General features: G+C 40.2%; 2 protein-coding genes and 1 long non-coding RNA gene across 6 annotated transcripts in view; 2 read left to right on the top strand and 1 right to left on the bottom strand.

Annotated features, from left to right (window-relative positions):
• SEMA4D (semaphorin 4D) overlaps positions 1–12,045 on the top strand; it is a 98,360-nt gene extending 86,315 nt beyond the window's left edge. The window contains exons 17-20 of one of the 2 annotated variants that reach the window (XM_052701160.1): positions 192–398; positions 8,913–9,122; positions 10,738–10,835; positions 11,392–12,045. In XM_052701160.1, coding sequence (XP_052557120.1) covers positions 192–398; positions 8,913–9,122; positions 10,738–10,835; positions 11,392–11,436 — 560 coding nt within the window. In that variant the 3' untranslated portion in view covers positions 11,437–12,045. Of the gene's footprint in view, positions 1–191; positions 399–8,912; positions 9,123–10,737; positions 11,078–11,391 lie in introns of those variants that run through there. The other variant, XM_052701159.1, reaches the window with a different exon arrangement.
• LOC128089633 (uncharacterized) overlaps positions 1–18,555 on the top strand; it is a 271,376-nt gene that overhangs the window by 129,101 nt on the left and 123,720 nt on the right. The window lies entirely within an intron of this gene.
• Positions 11,827–18,555, bottom strand: part of SECISBP2 (SECIS binding protein 2) — a 31,962-nt gene continuing 25,233 nt past the window's right edge. For 2 of the 3 annotated variants that reach the window (XM_052701171.1, XM_052701169.1), the window contains 6 exons: positions 18,102–18,240; positions 17,539–17,668; positions 15,681–15,901; positions 15,440–15,594; positions 14,201–14,402; positions 11,827–13,524 (listed from right to left, as the gene is read on the bottom strand). In XM_052701171.1, coding sequence (XP_052557131.1) covers positions 13,415–13,524; positions 14,201–14,402; positions 15,440–15,594; positions 15,681–15,901; positions 17,539–17,668; positions 18,102–18,240 — 957 coding nt within the window. In that variant the 3' untranslated portion in view covers positions 11,827–13,414. The remainder of the gene's footprint in view (positions 13,525–14,200; positions 14,403–15,439; positions 15,595–15,680; positions 15,902–17,538; positions 17,669–18,101; positions 18,241–18,555) is intronic. The other variant, XM_052701170.1, reaches the window with a different exon arrangement.

Genomic DNA, 18,555 nt, shown 5'->3' with positions numbered 1-18,555 from the left:
GGATGGAAAAAGATGTGAGTGAAGGAGAAAAGTGTTTTGTCGTAGGCCTCTGGTGATATTTCCTTTTATAACCCTTCTAAAATTCATTTGTCTTTTTGCATTATTTCTTCAATGTGTGATGTATTTCTTGTAACTTTATTCCTTAGTACCATTTTTTTTTTCTTTCTTTTCTGTCCTCTTCTGTCACACAGCCTCATCTCCTATACCTTTCCCTCCTACTGGTACTTCCTTTTTGTCTTGTGTGGGATGTGGTCCACCTCCTTCACCCACCAGTATCGAGCCTGATGTTTGGTCTAGCACAAACCCTCTAAAGGTCATGTTGTTGCAACCTTTCCTAAATGACCAGGCACAGCATGTTAGTGCTCGGGGATCGTTCCACCTCTTCTGCCAAGCCACAGGTAAGTTGGAGGAGCCCTGCGTGAACTAGCATTTTCCTCACTAAAGGTTTGGATATGTGGCCATGTACAGTGTATGTTCTTTTCTGATGCTTAAAAAAGAAAGAAAAAGACTATTTGTGAATGTATTGTGAACATGCTTTTGCTGCAAATTGGGCACTGCAGACACTCTCCTGCAAAATTCTGTCGTTTAGCAGCCTGTTTAAATATGCAAAGTCAGTTGACTTCAATAGGCTCATTTGGATGCTGAATGATGCACTTGCATGCATATGGATGTGTAGTAGGTAAATATCTTCATTGTTAGGATGTATGCAATTAAAAAAAATACTGCTGGATTTGGATTTTGCTCTTATTTTGGACCTGGTCGGTTATCCCTTATTACTTATTTCAGATGATAAAGTATGTACTGTAATGGTAATTCCATTCTCTGAGGAATATATTGTCTGTGATCGATGGGAGCAAGTCAAAGCTATTTTTTTTTCTGTAGAAATTAAACATTTGTCTTTCAGTTTTTGTTTGGACAGCATTTGCCTGGTTAAGTGAGAATTAATGCATCTATACAGGTCTTAAAATGTAATTTCTGTCCTTTAAAAATTAGAGATTAATTTTAAAGTAGGATTGTTTTTTACTGGTATATCTGTGATTGTTAAATGTTACATGGAATCAGGTCAAAATGCAGCTATCTTCATTAAAGCAGGTCTTACCAAAGACATGATTTGTATTTTCATGGCTAGAAACTAGCTGTGGGGTCCAGGTGGGTAGGAATAATTTTCTCACTGCTGCTGGTGACACTGATACCTTTTACTGTCCACCATGGAAAAAAAATCACAGAATAATGGTGTAAATACTGCAAAAGATTCAAGCAATTTGGTAACCAGGCAAACACTGCAGTGTCTGGGGCACGGGAGGAGCAGTGAGCTGATGATGTGCTCAGCTGCACTGAATTCAGGTGTGGTGGAGTGTGGGTAGTTCCTAGTTTGGTTCCGTTTCAAGCTTCATTAACACAGGCACCACCATCGTCCAATGCAGTATATCCTTGAACTTGTTACAGGCAACCCATATCCTACCATATCCTGAGTGTGCTGAGCAACAGTTTGAGTGCATTTGCGAATGACCAGTGTGCAACATTGTGTTATTGTTGTTTTTGCCCTGCAGATAGATCCTGTCCACTCTATGCTGTCCAGAAACCTGACTCCTCCCCTTAGCTGTTAGAAGCTTTTCTTATCTGTTCTGTAGCTTTTTGGTCTCATTAAAACTAACCCTCATATGTGAAAATAACAGTTCTCCAAACTTGGCGTCCTTCTTTAAAGAACCGTTCTGCAGTGGCACTGAGGTGGGTGCCTGATGCACACCTACAGACTGCGGCTGTGCACTGTAGCAGTGCTGTGTACAGGCAGTGCAGGAGAGCTTCCCACCTCATGGGGGGAAGGTGCATCACTCACAAGTCAGTGTCACAAGAGCTTCATGGAAAGTTTTTTCTCTCCAGCAACACTTGGAATTACACAGGAAGCTGTGCAGGGGAAGAGCTGGAGTGAGGGCAATGAGAAGACTGCTACAGACCTACAGACCTAGCTCAACCTCAAGGAGAGCTCCTGCAGCACAAATGCAGAATGGGCCCAGACGTGGCCATGTGCCAAGCTGTGCCAAGCGCCTGGCACTGGCTGAAGGCCAGCCCCCTAAAGCAAACAAGCTGTCCTACACTGCTCCACTCTAATGGACTCTGAGATTTTGTGGTGAGGCTTCACTGGAGCAGTGGCCCTAACTTTGATCAGTGCTGGGTTTGTCTTTGCCTTCATATGGGTTGCTGTGCCAACACCTTGTTGAGTGCTCTGTGTCTCACCTTACAGACCAGCTTCTCTGGTGCGCTGCTGCTGGCAGTCTGACTGAGGGTCAGTGTCAGCATAAAGCATTTGTGGCTGTCAGAGTCTGATGGAGTTAAGTGCGGGTGTGGGATGATACTGTTTATTCCAGTGATTCCTGCTCTGAATATTCATTACCTGAAGCCATTTTAGTAGACTAAAACCTTTCCTTCAGACAGATCTGCAGCATATCACATTCTTTGTTATTTAAACTGCACCTAGGAGATAACTTTAAAAGTTAAGATTGCTCTTCTAAGTGTTCTGTTAATGCCTTAAAAATATTATAACTTTTATAATAACTTAAGATTAGAGAATTAACCATATACTGCCTAAAAGTCAAAGACCCTGAAAGTATATAATCTTGTTGCGGTGGATTGCAGTGCCCATACAGGAATACCTGCAGCGTTGGGGTTGAAAGGGACCCAGAGCCTGCCCAGTTCCAGCCCCCTGCCACAGCCTGCTCCGACCTGGGCACCTTCAGGAATGGGGCACGCACAGCTTCTCCGGGCAGCCTGTGCCAGGACCCCACTGCACTCTGAATGAAAAGTTTCCCCCTAACATGTAATTTATCTACCCTCTTTCAGGTGTAGCTGTTCTCCTTGCCCTGTTACTGCATTCTTTGGCACGCCCTCCCACCCTTCCTACAGGCCCTCTAAGGCCATGCTTCCCTCCCTGGCTGTTGGCAGTTCTAGTTTCGAAACAGGAAGAATTTCAGCCCTTCAGTGGCTCCTCAGTGATATCTGCAAGCCAACTGAAATTAGTGGCAGTAGGTTCCACGATGTGGATGCCACGTTTTTAAATTCTGGCATCAACAGCAGATTTTATGTTGCATAGAATGTTTTCTGTTTTCTTTTATGTGTGAAACCTGTGGCCAATCTAAGAAACACAATGAGCAACAAGGTGCAGTTGGAGAATCTCTTCTTATTGACTTTAGGCAATTTTATCAATGCTTAGAATGTAAGAGAAATTGAAATATTTTTCCTCATGAGGAAGTCATTCTAGTAAGAATGGATAGTTGTGGCCTGCCACTAATTTTTGCTGTTGTGATATGCTTTAAGATTAAAACATCTCAAACCACATTCAGGTTGTAGCCTGTCATATACTGTGAGACACCTGTGTGTGTCCTAGTGAAACAGCTCTGTGAGTGCCCTGGTGCATTCACTGCCAGATTGTACCATCTGCACCATATGTTGGCAAAGCACTCAGAAAATTCAGCAGGTTGATACTCCTCAAATACCTGAAATTGCACTGTGAGAAGCTTCTGCGCTGTCTGAATAAACTGTTCTCCGTTAGAAGATCTCTTAGGGCCGAGGACAGTGGCTGCCCCTGCTGACACAGGTGAGAGGCCAGGACAGGAGAACTTGTGGGAGATGGCACTGGTGCAGGCCTTTGTGCACACCTCTCTCCTGCATGTAATGCGTGTGAGACTTCAGCAGCACAGATAAAAGGTGTACTGCAGAATCTGTGACAACTTCTGTGGTATATCTAATGCTGTATGTAACAGAAAGTGTAATGGCTGATGATGTGGGAGCTGATTTGCAGCTGTTGCTTTGTTTTAACCCTTGTCAGCAATGGGTGCCCATCTCACCTCTTTCTCTGTCACTACTGGGTCTGTCCACTGATAGCTGAGCAGAGGTTGTAGTTTGTATGCTCTAGAAAGGAGACTGAAAAGGCATTCGACTGTCAGAGGTATTTTTGTTCTCTGATTTTTTTCCGTCATGGCTTTAAGATGGTGGACAGTGGGCACGGCAGGGAAAACGGGCACACTCAGGCTGAGAGTGCAACAATTCTTTGTTGCCAAACCCCAGTTCATTTCACTTAATTACTCTCCAGATGCAGTTACCGGGGTTCCAACCACAAAGCCATGCTCTGGCTCCACTTAGAGCACAGCTGGGAGTGCTGGGGAGCAGGGACAGCCATACTGCAGCTCTGTTCTGCCCATGGGAGGGCAGCCATGTTCCACCTGAGTAGTGCAGCTGTGCCTGTGCTGTGCACACACTGGTGTGGCCTCAGATCTGGCTATCAGCAGCACTGTTGCACCATTGCCAGCTAACAAACCATGAGCTGTGTTTCAGAACAAACTGTTAGCTGTTTGAGGTTAAATTCTTTGTTGGCAATTGTTGTCATATTATTTTAACTGTTTTCTAGAATGGTAATGTATTGATCATAATTTCTAACCCAGCTAACTGAAGTACAAACACAGAAGGCCCAACAAACACACTGGTTTCAGAACGCTACAGAGATCCCCATCACAGCTCAGTGACCCTCCCCCTGCAGCTCCACCACTAACCCCTCTGGGTGTTGCGCAGCTCGCAGCACCAACAGAAATGCTCATGCCTCGTCGGGCTGCAACTGTTTGGTGCTTCAGGACACAATTACCTTTCCTGTGCTTTCATCTCATGAGTGTCTTGTAAAACTTAATCCTTGCTCTGAATAAGAGCTTCTTGTGGTATGCTGAAAGTTCAGGTGATCAGCTTGATAGTGAATGCTAAGTCCAGATTCTACTTTTTTTTTTTTTTTTTTTTTTTTTTTTTTTTAAGTTCAAGTGATATTTGGAAAAGTTCTGAGGAATCAACAAGATAGCATTGGAGGAAGGCATCTCATGTTTGTAGATGGCCACTGTAGTGATACTATGCTTGTATGACAGCTGTGCATGACAAGCTCCTACTGCCCCGCCAAGCAGTCCCTGAAGGCACCTGTTACCAACCGCTGGAACCTTGGGCCACGCTGACAGCACCTGCTCTGCTGCACTGGGCTCAGATCTCTCCAGCTGGAAAGGTTTCTCCATCTGTTACAGAGGTGTGAGTACTCCTCGCTGGCAGCAGCTGTTGGGCCACCCGCTCTGAGCAGCCCCATTGTGTCCCAGACCCACAGGGCAGCTCTGCAGGGCTCAGCTCTGCCAGCAGGACTGGCCTGGCCCCAGCTCCCTCCCACTCCCCGATTTATGTGATCAGCTCCACTCATAATCCACAATCACCCACTCTTACATTGGTATCTAAAAGGAAAGCTGTATGCCTGTTAGGTTTTGATGCCTATATAGCAGATGTGATATTGGGGACAACCAAGTGGGGTCCCTGGCATGCTGCTCTGCATCTATAGCTGTATTACTCCATTCCTCACCTCCTGGTATACTGCTTGATTTTAAGCTAAAATGGAACATCAACCCCACTTCAGTGAATAAAGTTGGCGGGTTGGTACACAGTTTAATGCTGCACGCAACTGAAGAAGGTTAACACATGGCTAATGGGATGCTCCTGCAAACCTCAAGGGGCAGAGGCACTGCACCAACAGAGGATGACACCCACCTGGGAAATGAGCAAATGATCACACCACCACTGGGCATTATGGAGGGCTGGGCAGAGAAAGGGCCTATTTGTTCTGCTGCACAGTGTTAGCTGTCTCCTTTCTAAAAGAGTTAAGACTGGATTAGGTTAAGAGTAATGAATGCAATTTCTATGATGAAGCAATGTTTTCAAAATTAACTACGTGAAGTATCATTCATTGTTGCCTAAATGTACCTGTCTACATATCCAAACTGGTTTGGTGTTTAATTCTCTGCTTGAATATTGTGTTTTAACATGAGCATTTTCTTAAATCTTTCAAGCATTCTTAAGGTGGATGGCAATGTAAGTAGATAAATTTTTTTAGCTCCTGTTTTGTCAATGATTATATGTCATTGGTTTTATCATAGCGAATGTATGCTCACAGTCATTTATCTTCACAAGATAAATCTGTAATTACTGCATCTTTGAGCATGAATTTATCTTAATCCAGAGTTGTAGCGAACCTGAATCTGAGAAATGTGACTTCATGTTTTTGCAGGTGTAACTCTTGTTGTTCAGTTCTGAAATGGAAATCAAAGTAGGGAAAATACTGCATGGCCCCCTGGAACCAAGGCTGAATGCAGCAAAAGCAAACTCTCCCTGCAACCACACCACTGCAGCCCATGGGGGGGACCTAAACCAACACAGCCTACAACCCTCCTTGTATTGGGAAACTGTTTATTTTTTTGGAGAAATGTGTCTCTTAGTGGGCATTCAGTTCTGTTTCCAGAATACGTGTTGCCTTTAGCACCTGAAAACAGTGTAGGTCCTTTGGTGTCAGCAGTGACACGGAGCACTTGAAGTGCATTTAGAGAATGCCCTGCCATTTCCTTGCCTGGCCCTAAAGAAGTGTTTTTTAAGCTCATGGTTGTAGGTAACAAACTGCTCTATTGTCATGTCATAGGGGTTTGAAGTACTGCTATTAAACAGATGAGCACATGGCTGTACTCGAGCACCTGGCTTGTGGTTTGCAATGACTGAGCAACAACCGATAAGCTTCAGTGAGCTCCTTCTGATCTGCACTGTGCTTGAGTCAGTCCTAGTGCCTCCCAGTCAGCCTGACCTCTGACACTTCCACAGGTTTCTTCTCTAGCCCTCATCCAAGGACAGACTTACCCATGGCAACTGTCTGCAGTTCTCATCGAGTGTTCTCTCAACTCTTCAAGGAATAAATTCAAAGCCTGTTTTTTTATTACTTCACTGCTTTTACCCACCGCTCTTCCCATTTGTCCCAACGCCAACTTCATTAATGTACTGAAATAATTTGTCCATTGTTTCTGTCTCCCATACTTTCAGTTACATGTAATCCACCTTCAGTTAATCACAGGGTTAGGACAGCCATCTATAAAACATGATTTAATTTGTTTGAAGAACATTCTACGCTCGTTTCCTGCCCCCAACTCTGACAGAGCTGTCGTCATTCCTTTGGAGAATGTGCTGCCTCCTTTCCACCCCTCCTTCCTTCCAGGATGAAATCCACCACACTGCAGTTAGATCACATTCTCTGCTATTCATCCTTGTACTTAATAAAAATTTCTTTCTCCATATTTGTTGGATATTAGCAAATGATTTAAATCTGAATCTAACATATGCTGAGAAGGCACACAGATAGATGGCTGCCATGCCACAGATAAAGGCTGCCATGCAAGCAGACAAAAAATCAACACCAGGGAATGTGAAATCTAACTAGTTAGCAGGCCTAGAATCACATTTTTTTTTCTGAAGAAAGTTCCATATCAGTTTGGAATAAAAAACCCCAGCAAAATCTGACTGCTGTAGCAGGTTCTGTTCCCTCAAGACCCATTTCAAAGAATCCTTTATTTTCCTTTTATCCAGCTTTCTTTTTACACCTTCTCTCAGTATTCTAAGTCCGTTCTGTACCCCAATCCCTAAGGGAGAAACAGACGTGTTTCTCAATTCCTGGTGGATGAGAAGCTGAACATGAGCCAGCAGTGTGCATCTGCAGCCCAGAAGGCCAGTTGTGTTCTGGGCTGCACTAAAAAAAGAGTGGCCAGCAGGGAGAGGGAAGTGACTCTCCCCCTTTACTCTGCTCTTGTGAGGCCCCATCTGGAGCACTGCGTCCAGGCCTGGGGCCCCAGCACAAGGCACGGAATTCTTGAAACAGGTCCAGAGGAGGGCCACTAAGATCAGAGGCCTGGAGCACTTCTATGAAGATAAGTTGAGGGAACTGGGCTTGTATAGCTTGGAGACGAGAAGGCTCAGGGAGACCTCACTGTGGCCTTTCAGTACTTGAAGGGAACATATAAACAGGAGGGGGAACATCTGTTTATACATGGGTTCATCATGATAGGATAAGAGGAAGTAGTTTTAAACTGAGACAGGGAAGTTTAGGTTAGATATTAGAAGGAAGTTTTTCACACAGAAGGTGGTGACACACTGGAACAGGTTGCCCAAGTAGGCTGTGGATGCCCCATCCCTGGAGGCATTCAAGGCCAGGCTGGATGCGGCTCTGGGCAGCCTGGTCTGGTGGTTGGCAACCCTGCTGACGGTGGGGGGGGGGCTGAAACTATATGATACTTGAGGTCCTTTTCAATCCAGGCCATTCTATCATTCTATGATTCTGTGCTTTAAGAATTGCTGCAAAGTTCTTAGCTTGACCCAGATGCCTTTCCCTTTAGTGAAAGGACACAGATATTATGCTTCATCCAATCTTGCTAACTTTCCACTAACAGCTGTTCTGTGCTACTATCAATAATTCTGATTTATTCAAATTCTATCCTCACATGTTAAGATTAATAGTAGTAACAACTAAAAGATTAGATTGCTCTTTGTTCTTGATCCAAGCTGTTCTGTCTTGTCTAATTGCCTGCTGTGACAAATGGTACCACATTTTTTTCAGTTTTGCCTTTCACTATTTCTGGCATCTCTGACATACTGAATTCTTGAACTTTTTCCCCTCCTAGCCTCTATTTCAAATGTTGGAAGGTATCTCTGAATGCTTCAGCCTTTCACCAGACATGAGCTTCATCAGCACTAGTTAGCATGGCCTGGTTCTTCAACAGACTGATTTCATTGTCTGGTCTATCACAGTCATGGGCCAGTTTCCCCCTGTAAGAATACAGGCACAGAAAACTTTATGCATATGAACTTATTTACAACTACAGCTTAAACCTAAATTATCAACGGTACTTTTTTTTTTTTTTTTTATCCCAGCTTTTTGGTGTCTAGAATTTCAGCTGAAGAACCTTAAGAAACATTGAAACCAAGCTTTTTATGTCTTTGAGCCTAATCTTGAGGTCCTAAACTTTCGCTTTTTTCCTCAAAGACTCAGCTTGTGTTTTTCTCCCCAAGTAAGCTGACTGACATTTCTACAGGTCCAGATGACTCCCATTTTGTCTGGAAGAAGAATGGACAGGAAATGAAGGCATGCATCACTGAACAGGCTCACAGGCTGTTTGATGGCAGAGTGCATGTCCTCAGTTGGGTGAAAGATTCAGTATCAGGAAATACAAAATATAAATGTTCATTCATCTCAAAGATTGGGAACACAACATCAGAAGTGCTCATCAAAGTGAAAGATACAGGTAGGCTGGTTCTGACTGTACGCTCTTTTTGTTGGCTCTGCCAACAAAGGTTTTGCAGACACAGAAAATTGCTTCTTTCTCACCCTCCCATGGAACTAACCTGCAAATCAGCAAGTATGCCTTAGTAATGAAACAAAAACAGTTAAACAAATGGACACGGATTGGATGTGAGTACTGAGAATACAAAATACCACTCTGCAAGAACTATGCAGGGTGACAAAAACCTTTGCTTCTAAGGAAGTGAGAAAAAGAAATGCCCAGTACATGGGCCTGAACCAGCTGAGCACCTAATAAAAAGGCATGGCAAGTCCTGGAAGCACAAGTGCAAGCAATTCAATTGTGCAACCCTGGGCCCACCCTCCTCCCAAACCTCATTTAAGGACTTGAAGCTGAGTGAGAAGTATCTCTACTTGCAGTTTGCCTCTACTGACAGTTTTCCTGTGAGCCCTGTCTTCAGAACGGGGTAAGCTATTCCTTCCTTATTACTGGATTGTGACTAATACCTTCTTGAACTATCCAAAAACTGGTCAGAGGTAATTGTTTATTTCATACTATACGCTTGCTATATGGGATATTTAAATATTGGGTGATCTGTGAGTTGCCTGTAGTCAGGTGGATGCAGTTCCAACTTTTTTGTTTTGCCACTTTTGGGCCAGAGGTCAGACAGCTCAGCTGAGCACTTGGGTAAGATCTTCACGCAAGCAGAACTGATAAGGACAACTTGAGTACCTTTTACAACTAAGTTTTGCAATTTACCCATACCTGCAGAAAGTCTAAATAAATCTCAAAAAAAAAAAAAAAAAAAAAAAAAAAAAAAGCGCATCAGGAGCAACAAAGGTACATAAGATTATTTTTTTAATATGGAAAAGAAAAAATATATATATTTACCTGATTAGTGCCAAATGTGAATCAAGTCAAGAACAGTTTAGCATAGCCCTTTTCAATTGAAAAGGAAAGCAGAATGAGGAGCATCTCAGTGAAACTGCTATCAGTGCAAAGCAGGGAAGCTTTGAAAGCATTATACCATGACCATCTTGACAGATACTACATCTGTGTCTGCTGCTACCACTAGAGTGGTGGGGACTACAAGGAAAAAATGTTTGTAGGCAAGACTGGACTAAAAATTCATCAAGATGTGGTAAAACAGTCCATCTTATGCTCTGAAGTATGGAATAAAGAACAACTCACTACATAACATTACTGTAAAATGAAGAAATCACAAACTCGATAGTTGGCTGTATTATATTCTTTTCTTCATCCTTGGCATGATGTACCTGCAACATTCCTCTGCTTCTAAATGGCTTAAGCCTGTGAGTAGGTGATTTTTTTTTTCTTTTTTTTTTTCCTAAACTTGGACTGACAGATAACCAGAACCTCTGGAGTGACAGTCTGCTCGCACTAGAGGTTGTAAAGTTTGCTGCAGAGGGGAAGAGACCAGACCATTTGAACAGAACTTACTTCCATGTAACCTAAGAGAAGGTAGAGCTGAACAGAAGATAAAATGGTGCCTTGCCTTCCTTTGAGCCCAATCCTCAGTAAAAGCACTGGGGCTGAGTTAATGTCAGCTCATTTGATCACTATTTAGTTACATAATCATCCAATTTACAATTTTCAGATAGTGTTGGTAAGAATGGATGGACCAAAGAATTTGGTACTTGGAGAACTGCTATCAGTGAACATGACAAGATGATGCAAAACTGGAGGAAGACATGGGTAAGAATTTTTGAAACTGATCTCTCCTATGGACCTTTCTATAGGACAGACTAGTCTTGCAGCTATCAATAGCCAGTGACCCACTGGCAACTGAATGGGTTTATGTAACAAAGTGATCAGAGCTCCTGTACACGCTGTCAGTCTGACCCTCTCAACAGTATGATCTGCCTCATCCATCACGTACACTTATGTCAGCTTGCTCCCACAGTGCACTAATCAAATTCTAAGTAAGTAGTCCTCATCCTACCCCAAAGAGTCTGCTTGCCAAATAGAGCAGATGTTTTCACATTAATGTGTTGATTTTGGAATGCAATACAGTACTGGAGCTTGTAAATGATATTGTTTAATCAAAGCCACCCTTATTTAAAAACAAGAACAAAACAGAATCCCAAGCACCTACTTAGATTTAGTGTTTTTCTCCAACTGTTACAGCAAGCATTAATTGATAGCTGGGTACCGCATGTACTTGCTGCATGTGTAACAGTCAGTATAAGTAATCTTTTAACCCCACTTTATTTTAACGATTTGTTGACAACTTGTTCTTTTTATCCTTCAGGGAAGTTGCAACAAGAAAAGCAGCCTCTCATGTACAAAGGAATAAACAAACTGGAACGAGGAACATATGCAACTTATCAGTGCCTGGCACTCTTAATATCACAGCTTTCAAAGAGGTATTTGCAAATGTTAGTGCTGGCATTACAACTAATGTTCAGGAGAAATCTGCTGAAGTTTGAGGTAGAACATGATATCCTTGCTCATCAGAGAACCAGCACAGTGTGTAGCCAGTGCTATGAGAGGCCATCTTCCCCATGCTGGAGCCATCTATTTTTCTGACGCTTATTTTAGCTGAACAAAGAATGACTAGTGGTCCTAGGATGACTTGTGCAGCTCAAACAACGTAACACGATCTATGCCTGCTGTTCTGAGTTGATTAAGCAAACTAATTGTTTTGCTCTTGAGGCTCTTGGCACGTAAATTAGAGACTGATAAATAAGATTTGAATAACTTTATTTCAAAGGCACTTCCACTCTTCCATTCTCCATTCAAGCATTTACCCTTGAACTCAGTTCCTAGTATTCTGAAGAACAATCTTTCCTGGTATAAGCAAGTTCATTTGTTCAAACATATGCCTTTTGGTTATAAAGCTTCTGTACCAAATGAAGAATTTTTGACTAATGCTCAAAATAAAGATGGCTCACAAAACACCCAAGTTATTTTTCCATATTGAGTTAACTATGGTAGCTTCAAACACTTACAAAGGGAGTGAATTTCAAGACTGTATTTGTGTTCACTTATTTCTAGTGGACACCTGCAGCTTAAAAATGTGCGGACCCACTTATTTCAGTTTTATTGTAGTGCTGAGATTTGGCCTTCTGCATCCATTAAGCAGAAGTATCTGAAATCATTTTTCTTTCTTTTATCTTAATTATTTTTAAGCAAGTGCAACATCACCGAAGAATAGTTTAAAGGCTTCTGTATCTGACAGCAGTGAGGCAGCTACTTTCCAAAGTATGTGTTCCACTATTTATAAATGCATGACAGAGAGGCTGGCTGCAGCACACAGTATCTGTATCTCTTTTTCAGAACAGTGGATCAGTTATGTGCCTCCTCCAATGACTTTCTTAGGCTTGTCCTCTTACATCTGTAAGCTGTAAACAGAGGTGTTTATATTTACATTCCCATGAAAGTGCTCAACCACAGCATTATGAGCACATTTTGTTTTCAAAATTTACTTAATGTATTGGATAAAAATTTTCCCTATCTTAGATACAAATGATATTGACTTAAAAACTCTTGCATATATATATATATACTGGCATAACCCTGAAACAAAGGAATGAGGAATATGTCAGCATGGAAAGCCACAGACAGGAAAGCAAGCTGGTCCATCTCATGTCCTCCGGCTCAAAAGCAGGATCTGTAGTGAACGGATTGCAGTATTATCAGAGAGCAAAAACAAATTATCACAGGGAAAGAACTAACTGGTAATCTTCAACACTACAGCTTTCCTGAATTAGTTTCCAACTAGCTGCCTGCCTAGAATTCACCTCCTGCTGAAGGGTATAAATTGACACTTATGCCAAACTGCTCACCTGAGCAGGATTATGAAAAACAGAACAAAAGCAACAATTTTTTTTTTTAAAAAGAGCTTGAGTTCTTTAAACAAGAACTAGAAATACAAAACAAATCCCCAAAGCTCCAAACATCCAGCATATGGAATCTCTCCCCCAAACTTCTTTTGGTATATTGCACTGTTAACAAATTTAAGTTCACAAGACCATTACTAATGTGTCAAACTTGTTCAGGTTGTTCTTGGTTAAAACAACTTATTTGTGTTATCATCTACTATAGTAATCAGCCAAGTACACAGAACTTAGAAGAATCTTAGAAGAATGAGCCAGTGTCTTATATACTCCAGTGTGCATTTTCTGTAAGGAGATTCAGAACAGCTTACTTATCTGACTTAAACTTTTTTTTTTTTTTTGCCACTCTCCTACCTGGATATTTAATTTCAGATAAAATATTTGTAGATCTATTACAAAATAAAACTTGAAAGCCTAGCAGAATATGATCTGCATTTAGTGATGCTCTTCTGAATTCAGAACCGCCATGTCAGCAGTTGCACTCTTTTCCAGTTCCAGTGCATAGGGGTTATATTCTTCTTCAAGGTTTTTCTTCCAGATTTTAACTTGAGGACGTTAAAACAAAACAAACAAACAAACAAAAAGAAAATGAAAAAATTCCAAGTTAGTGCAAAACTCTGTAGAAAAAACTTCAAATGAAAAGCCACTGACTCTCAAATTCCTTATCCTCAAAGCAAATGTGAAGATAATTTGGTACATTGGCATACACGCTACTCAGCATCAGATGACTCCATGAAAGAAGACTTCAGGCATGAAAGAATGCCCTTAGGTCCTTGGTTCAGCCATCTGCTCAGGTGACACTTAACTATGAAGAGGGCTAAAGCAGTCAAATTTTAGGGTTGCCTAGAGTTTTGTGATAAATATCATCAGCTGAATGCATTAGCAGAAAAGGAAAACCTTTACAAAACTTCAGTCTACTATAACTACAAAGCATGCAGTTTAGGAAAGAAACACACAATTTTCTAATAAATGTACATAGTAAGGGTAAAAGCCATTCTGTAAAAGCCTCCTTGGACAAAGCAGTGCATTTCACCTAACATCAAAGCAGTTTTGTCTTTCTCAGCCAGACCTCAGGTTCACAGAACTGGGGGGAAAAAAAAAGACCACAGAAAAGCACAGTTCCTCATTACTAACCGTTAACATGCCAGGTGCCATTAGTTTCAGTGAAAACGGTAAAGCAGACTGAAAACTTGAATCAAAAATAAGTCAATAAATACTCACTGTAATTTGGTATATCCTCATCATTGTTCTTGGGAGAATTTTTACCAGTTTCTGATAAGCAACTTTTTTCAAATTCAGTGGTTATGATGCTGAGTTCAGCTTCTGTTTGTCTTCCTTCAGCTTCTTCCTCTAAAGCTGCTACCATATCTTTGTAGGCCTTCCTGGCCTCTGTTGTCAGTTGTACCATTCTATGAAAATGATCCTATGGAAAAATTAGTATAAACTTTTATCACACAAAATTTTAAAATCTTTATGGAAATCTGTAATGGACATCCCTTATTCAAAACATAAATATGGATATTTATACAGAAAGTTCAAACATAAACTGTCTTTTCAGTAAGATAGTATGGATATTTTACTGCAAAATCATGAATGGAATTTTTTTCAAAAACAACAAGCAAAGCTTGTCCACACAAGCTTAAAAAACTGCTGTCCACATTACATCCATTTTCATGGCAAATCTATCTTGGTGATTCATTCACACATGTATTCAGCTAATCAGAACAAGGCGATGTTTAAAACTGCCCTCCATATTCAAAGAATCACAGAACTGTAGGAGCTGGAAAAGACCTCTGGAGATCATCTATTTCAACCCACTGTTAAAGCAGATTCTCAATAGTAGGCTGCGCAGGAAACCTTCTATGTAGGTCTTGATATCTCCAGAGAAGGAGGCTGTGTAACAACTCTGGACAGCCTGTTCCAGCGCTCTGTCATTCTTACAGTAGAAAAGTTCTTCTTCATGTTCATATGAAACTTCCTGTGTTCTAGTTTGTGTCCACTGCCCCTTGTTCTGTCACTGCGCACCGCAGAAAGAACCTGGCTCCATACTCTTGACTTCACTTTTGACTCTAGCTTTTCCCCCACCTGCAAGAAGATTGTTTAAAAGCATCCACTGTTTGATTAAATGCTGCAGCTCTGCACCAGCTAACTTGTTATCGAAGTATGAAAAACAAAACAAGCATTAACAGAAACGTAACATCTTTGGAAACAGGCATTTTGATAAGAGATCTAAGTGGAAATGATGTTAGGAAGAGACAGTAAAATCACTTTTTTTATAAAAAAGAAAGTGCTGAGTCGTCATACATTCATAATTAACTTCACATAGAAATCTCTAATTTGGGATTAAGAGTATAGTGTGCAAAAGCAAAATGAAACCTCAAAATTAAAATTATTTTTTTCCCCTAAAGGTAAAAACTAAGTAAAGCAAAACAAAAGCCTGAAGTTTATTTTTCAACTCACCTGAGCTCCATCATAGCTAAAAATTCCCACTACACTCACAGGCACTGCTTTGTTCACACAGCGACCCAGGGCCTTGCGATTAAGAGCAAAAACAAATGGTATATTCTGCTCACAGGCACAGTCGATAATGTTGTGAAGAGTCTCATCCAATCCACCTGGAGCAGACAACAAAATTAACAAAAAAAAAAACACAAGTTTTTTTTTGTTTTTTTTTTTTTTTGTTTTTTTGTATCTTATTTACCCTTTGACTGAATCTTCTCACAGTTAGGAGAGATGATGACACACTTCAGTTTTTTCAGCCTCAGATGTTTCAAAACTTCTCTAAGGCCCATAACAAGCCTGCGTTTTATCTTCGCCTTTACTGGGTCTTTCTGATACAAACGATCTTGGAACCGAACCAGTTCTTTCAAGAGATCTGTCACACAACTGTCAACTTCTTTACTAAGTACTTGGCTGCAATAACTGGAAGAAAGAACAAATTAAACATTAACAACTCTGAAATTACAAACACGTCTTTGCCTTTTTTCTACCCCCAGTCCACACATACTTGTGACATAAAAGCAAAAAAAAATTACTTTGGATTTTTTTTAAGTAACTAAGAACTTAGAGAAAAAATTTAGAAAACTGTTAAATTCCACAATTAACAAACTACACTAAAACATAATGCAGTATATATAAATGAACACACTAAACCCATATATGTATTTATATGAGTATGTTTTTGTATTTTTTTTCCATTGAAGCATTTTTTCTGACATCTAAATCAGATAGTACAACAAACAGTATATTTAAAGTCTTCTTTAAATATATTGCTACTCATTATGAAGGTGGAAATCTGAAATACATTTCTCTTCCCAGATTCACATTGTTTGCCTTTCATCCTGTTTCACATATCACAGCTATCAAACCACAACCTTCTAGTTTTCATAAGGAGAAGATGATAACAGATGTACTCCATCCTTCTGGTATTCCCTGGGAAAGATGAGGGTTCCATATTAATTTTTCTCCATCTTTTACACAATCATTCACTGAGTAAGGATATCAAGGAAAGAAACTAGAGATATCTCAATTATACACCCAGAAGAAGATGTCAAGTGGTAAATTCACATACCATTACAAGAAGAAAACGCAGGATCTATCCTGGCTCTTGAAGACATACAAACTTTTACTTAACTTCGAAGAGTTGTTTTTTTTATTTACTGTTCCCAGTTTTTTCACTAAATCTCAAAGTCAAAGTCTGAAAAACTCAGAAAATCTAATCTAAAGATACCAAGTATTTTTAGCTGAATGTTCCACACTTCCTAGCGGACAGACCAGCCCCCTGTGCAAATTCAAACAGGGCAGTCAGTAAAACACTGTCGCATAAACATCAATTAAGTAATTTTTCAAACAAATAACTTAAATTAATACATGGCAAGAGATAAAATGACAGTGGTATCAAGATTAATATTTACAATAACAACAATTATAAAGAAGGACAATGGTACCCTTAAGGGAAAATCAGAAGTTAAACTCTTTGTTCACAATTGTTAAAACCAGTCATAATTACTACACTGGATTTCTGACCTTTTCACACATAGTGAGGACTATTTCTTTTTTTCTAAGGAAGCATACACGAATTTATTTAAACAAAACTGAAGTGTCTGCACAAAATAAATAGCAAGTCTTCTTGCCTTGCACAACATGAAAATGTCATCTCACTAGTCACATACTTCACATGTTTGCCATTTGGCTGGTAGCAGAAAACCAAACTATACACTGGAAATAAGTTGTTGAGTATTAAACTGGTACTCTATTAATGCAACACTCATACTAAACAGCAGTTCCTTTTCATTCCTTAGCCTCTCATAAATTTCTCATCTTTTTTATTGCCCTGCAAGGATCATGTATTCTGAAGTGAATATTACAACAATGTACAGACATGTTTCTCTGGATATCATTTCTTCATTTGTGTGCCAGCTTACAGAAAAACTGAAAAAAAAAGTGTGGAATCATTAATCCAAATAGTGCTGCACAGAACACATTTAATATATGTTGTTAAAAAATGCTATATTTGTGGAATTGCAGAAAGAACAAATATCAGTACAATCCATACTTACTCTCTAAATCTTCTACTATGGATTTTTGGAAGATTAGATGTTGACAGCTTTGAAGTCATAGAGCTTTCTGTAGATTCCTTGATCTCTGTGCTCCCCAGAAGCCCTTCTACAACTTGCATTACAGGAACAACTATCATGCAAATAAAGATATTTCAATAAAAAGACAAACAAAGGTGCTGTGAAGAGACTGATTTGTAGATTTTCTATCTCCTGAAGTTGTTTCAGTACAACAGCAGTCAGCAGTAACAGGAAAACAAGTCGTTTAGCTTTCTTTTTCTCTCGTACCTCTTTTTAAAACTGATTGCCAGAAAGACAGTCTCATGATGCCATATAAATCCATTAAGCATTTAAGTGTGAAGCAATAATCTGAATACCTCTTACTTAGTTACAGAGAGTAGCAATTTAGGCATACTTTACTCTAGATAAGCCTATGCTGAACACTGAAAATTCCAAAAATACAGTTTTTGTTTGGCAGTACTTAGTACTATTTTCTAAAGTATCAAGTGTACTCACTCACAGATCTCAACCTATGTACTGTATTAAAGGACTGTCTTGAAAAATACCTGCTTGACTATCCTGTGGAAGTGCTTCATCTTCAGTAGCATTTTCTGCAGACACACAGGAATTACCTCCATCCTTTGGTACTGCTGTCTGTTCTAACAGGTGTTGCTGTTTTCGCAGTTCTCGTTCTTTCAAAATAATCTAAAAAACAAAAATAAATTAAAAATCAGTATCACAAAGCAGTTTCTCTTATCAGGTGCTTACGTACAGACCACTCAAAAATAAAACTGGTACTACCATTCGAAGTTTACATGTATTTTTTTAATTTACATAAAAATGCTGTAGTTCCTCAAAGCACTATTATAGAGTAGGAAAAATATTAAATCTATATGCAAAGAATTCTTTTTCCTGGACTACCAGTGTTTGGGTGGAGAAAAGCATTTCTAATGATCTGTCTAGCCGGTAAAGAGAAAGCTAAGCAAGTGAAATGCCCTCCTCTTTACCTTTCTTCTGTAG

This window comes from Tympanuchus pallidicinctus, unplaced genomic scaffold (genome assembly GCF_026119805.1).
Source record: "Tympanuchus pallidicinctus isolate F22 unplaced genomic scaffold, pur_lepc_1.0 scaffold4, whole genome shotgun sequence".
NCBI lineage: Eukaryota > Metazoa > Chordata > Aves > Galliformes > Phasianidae > Tympanuchus > Tympanuchus pallidicinctus.
The sequence above is the reverse complement of the archived record's forward strand: the minus strand, read 5'-3'. Positions and strand labels throughout refer to the sequence as shown.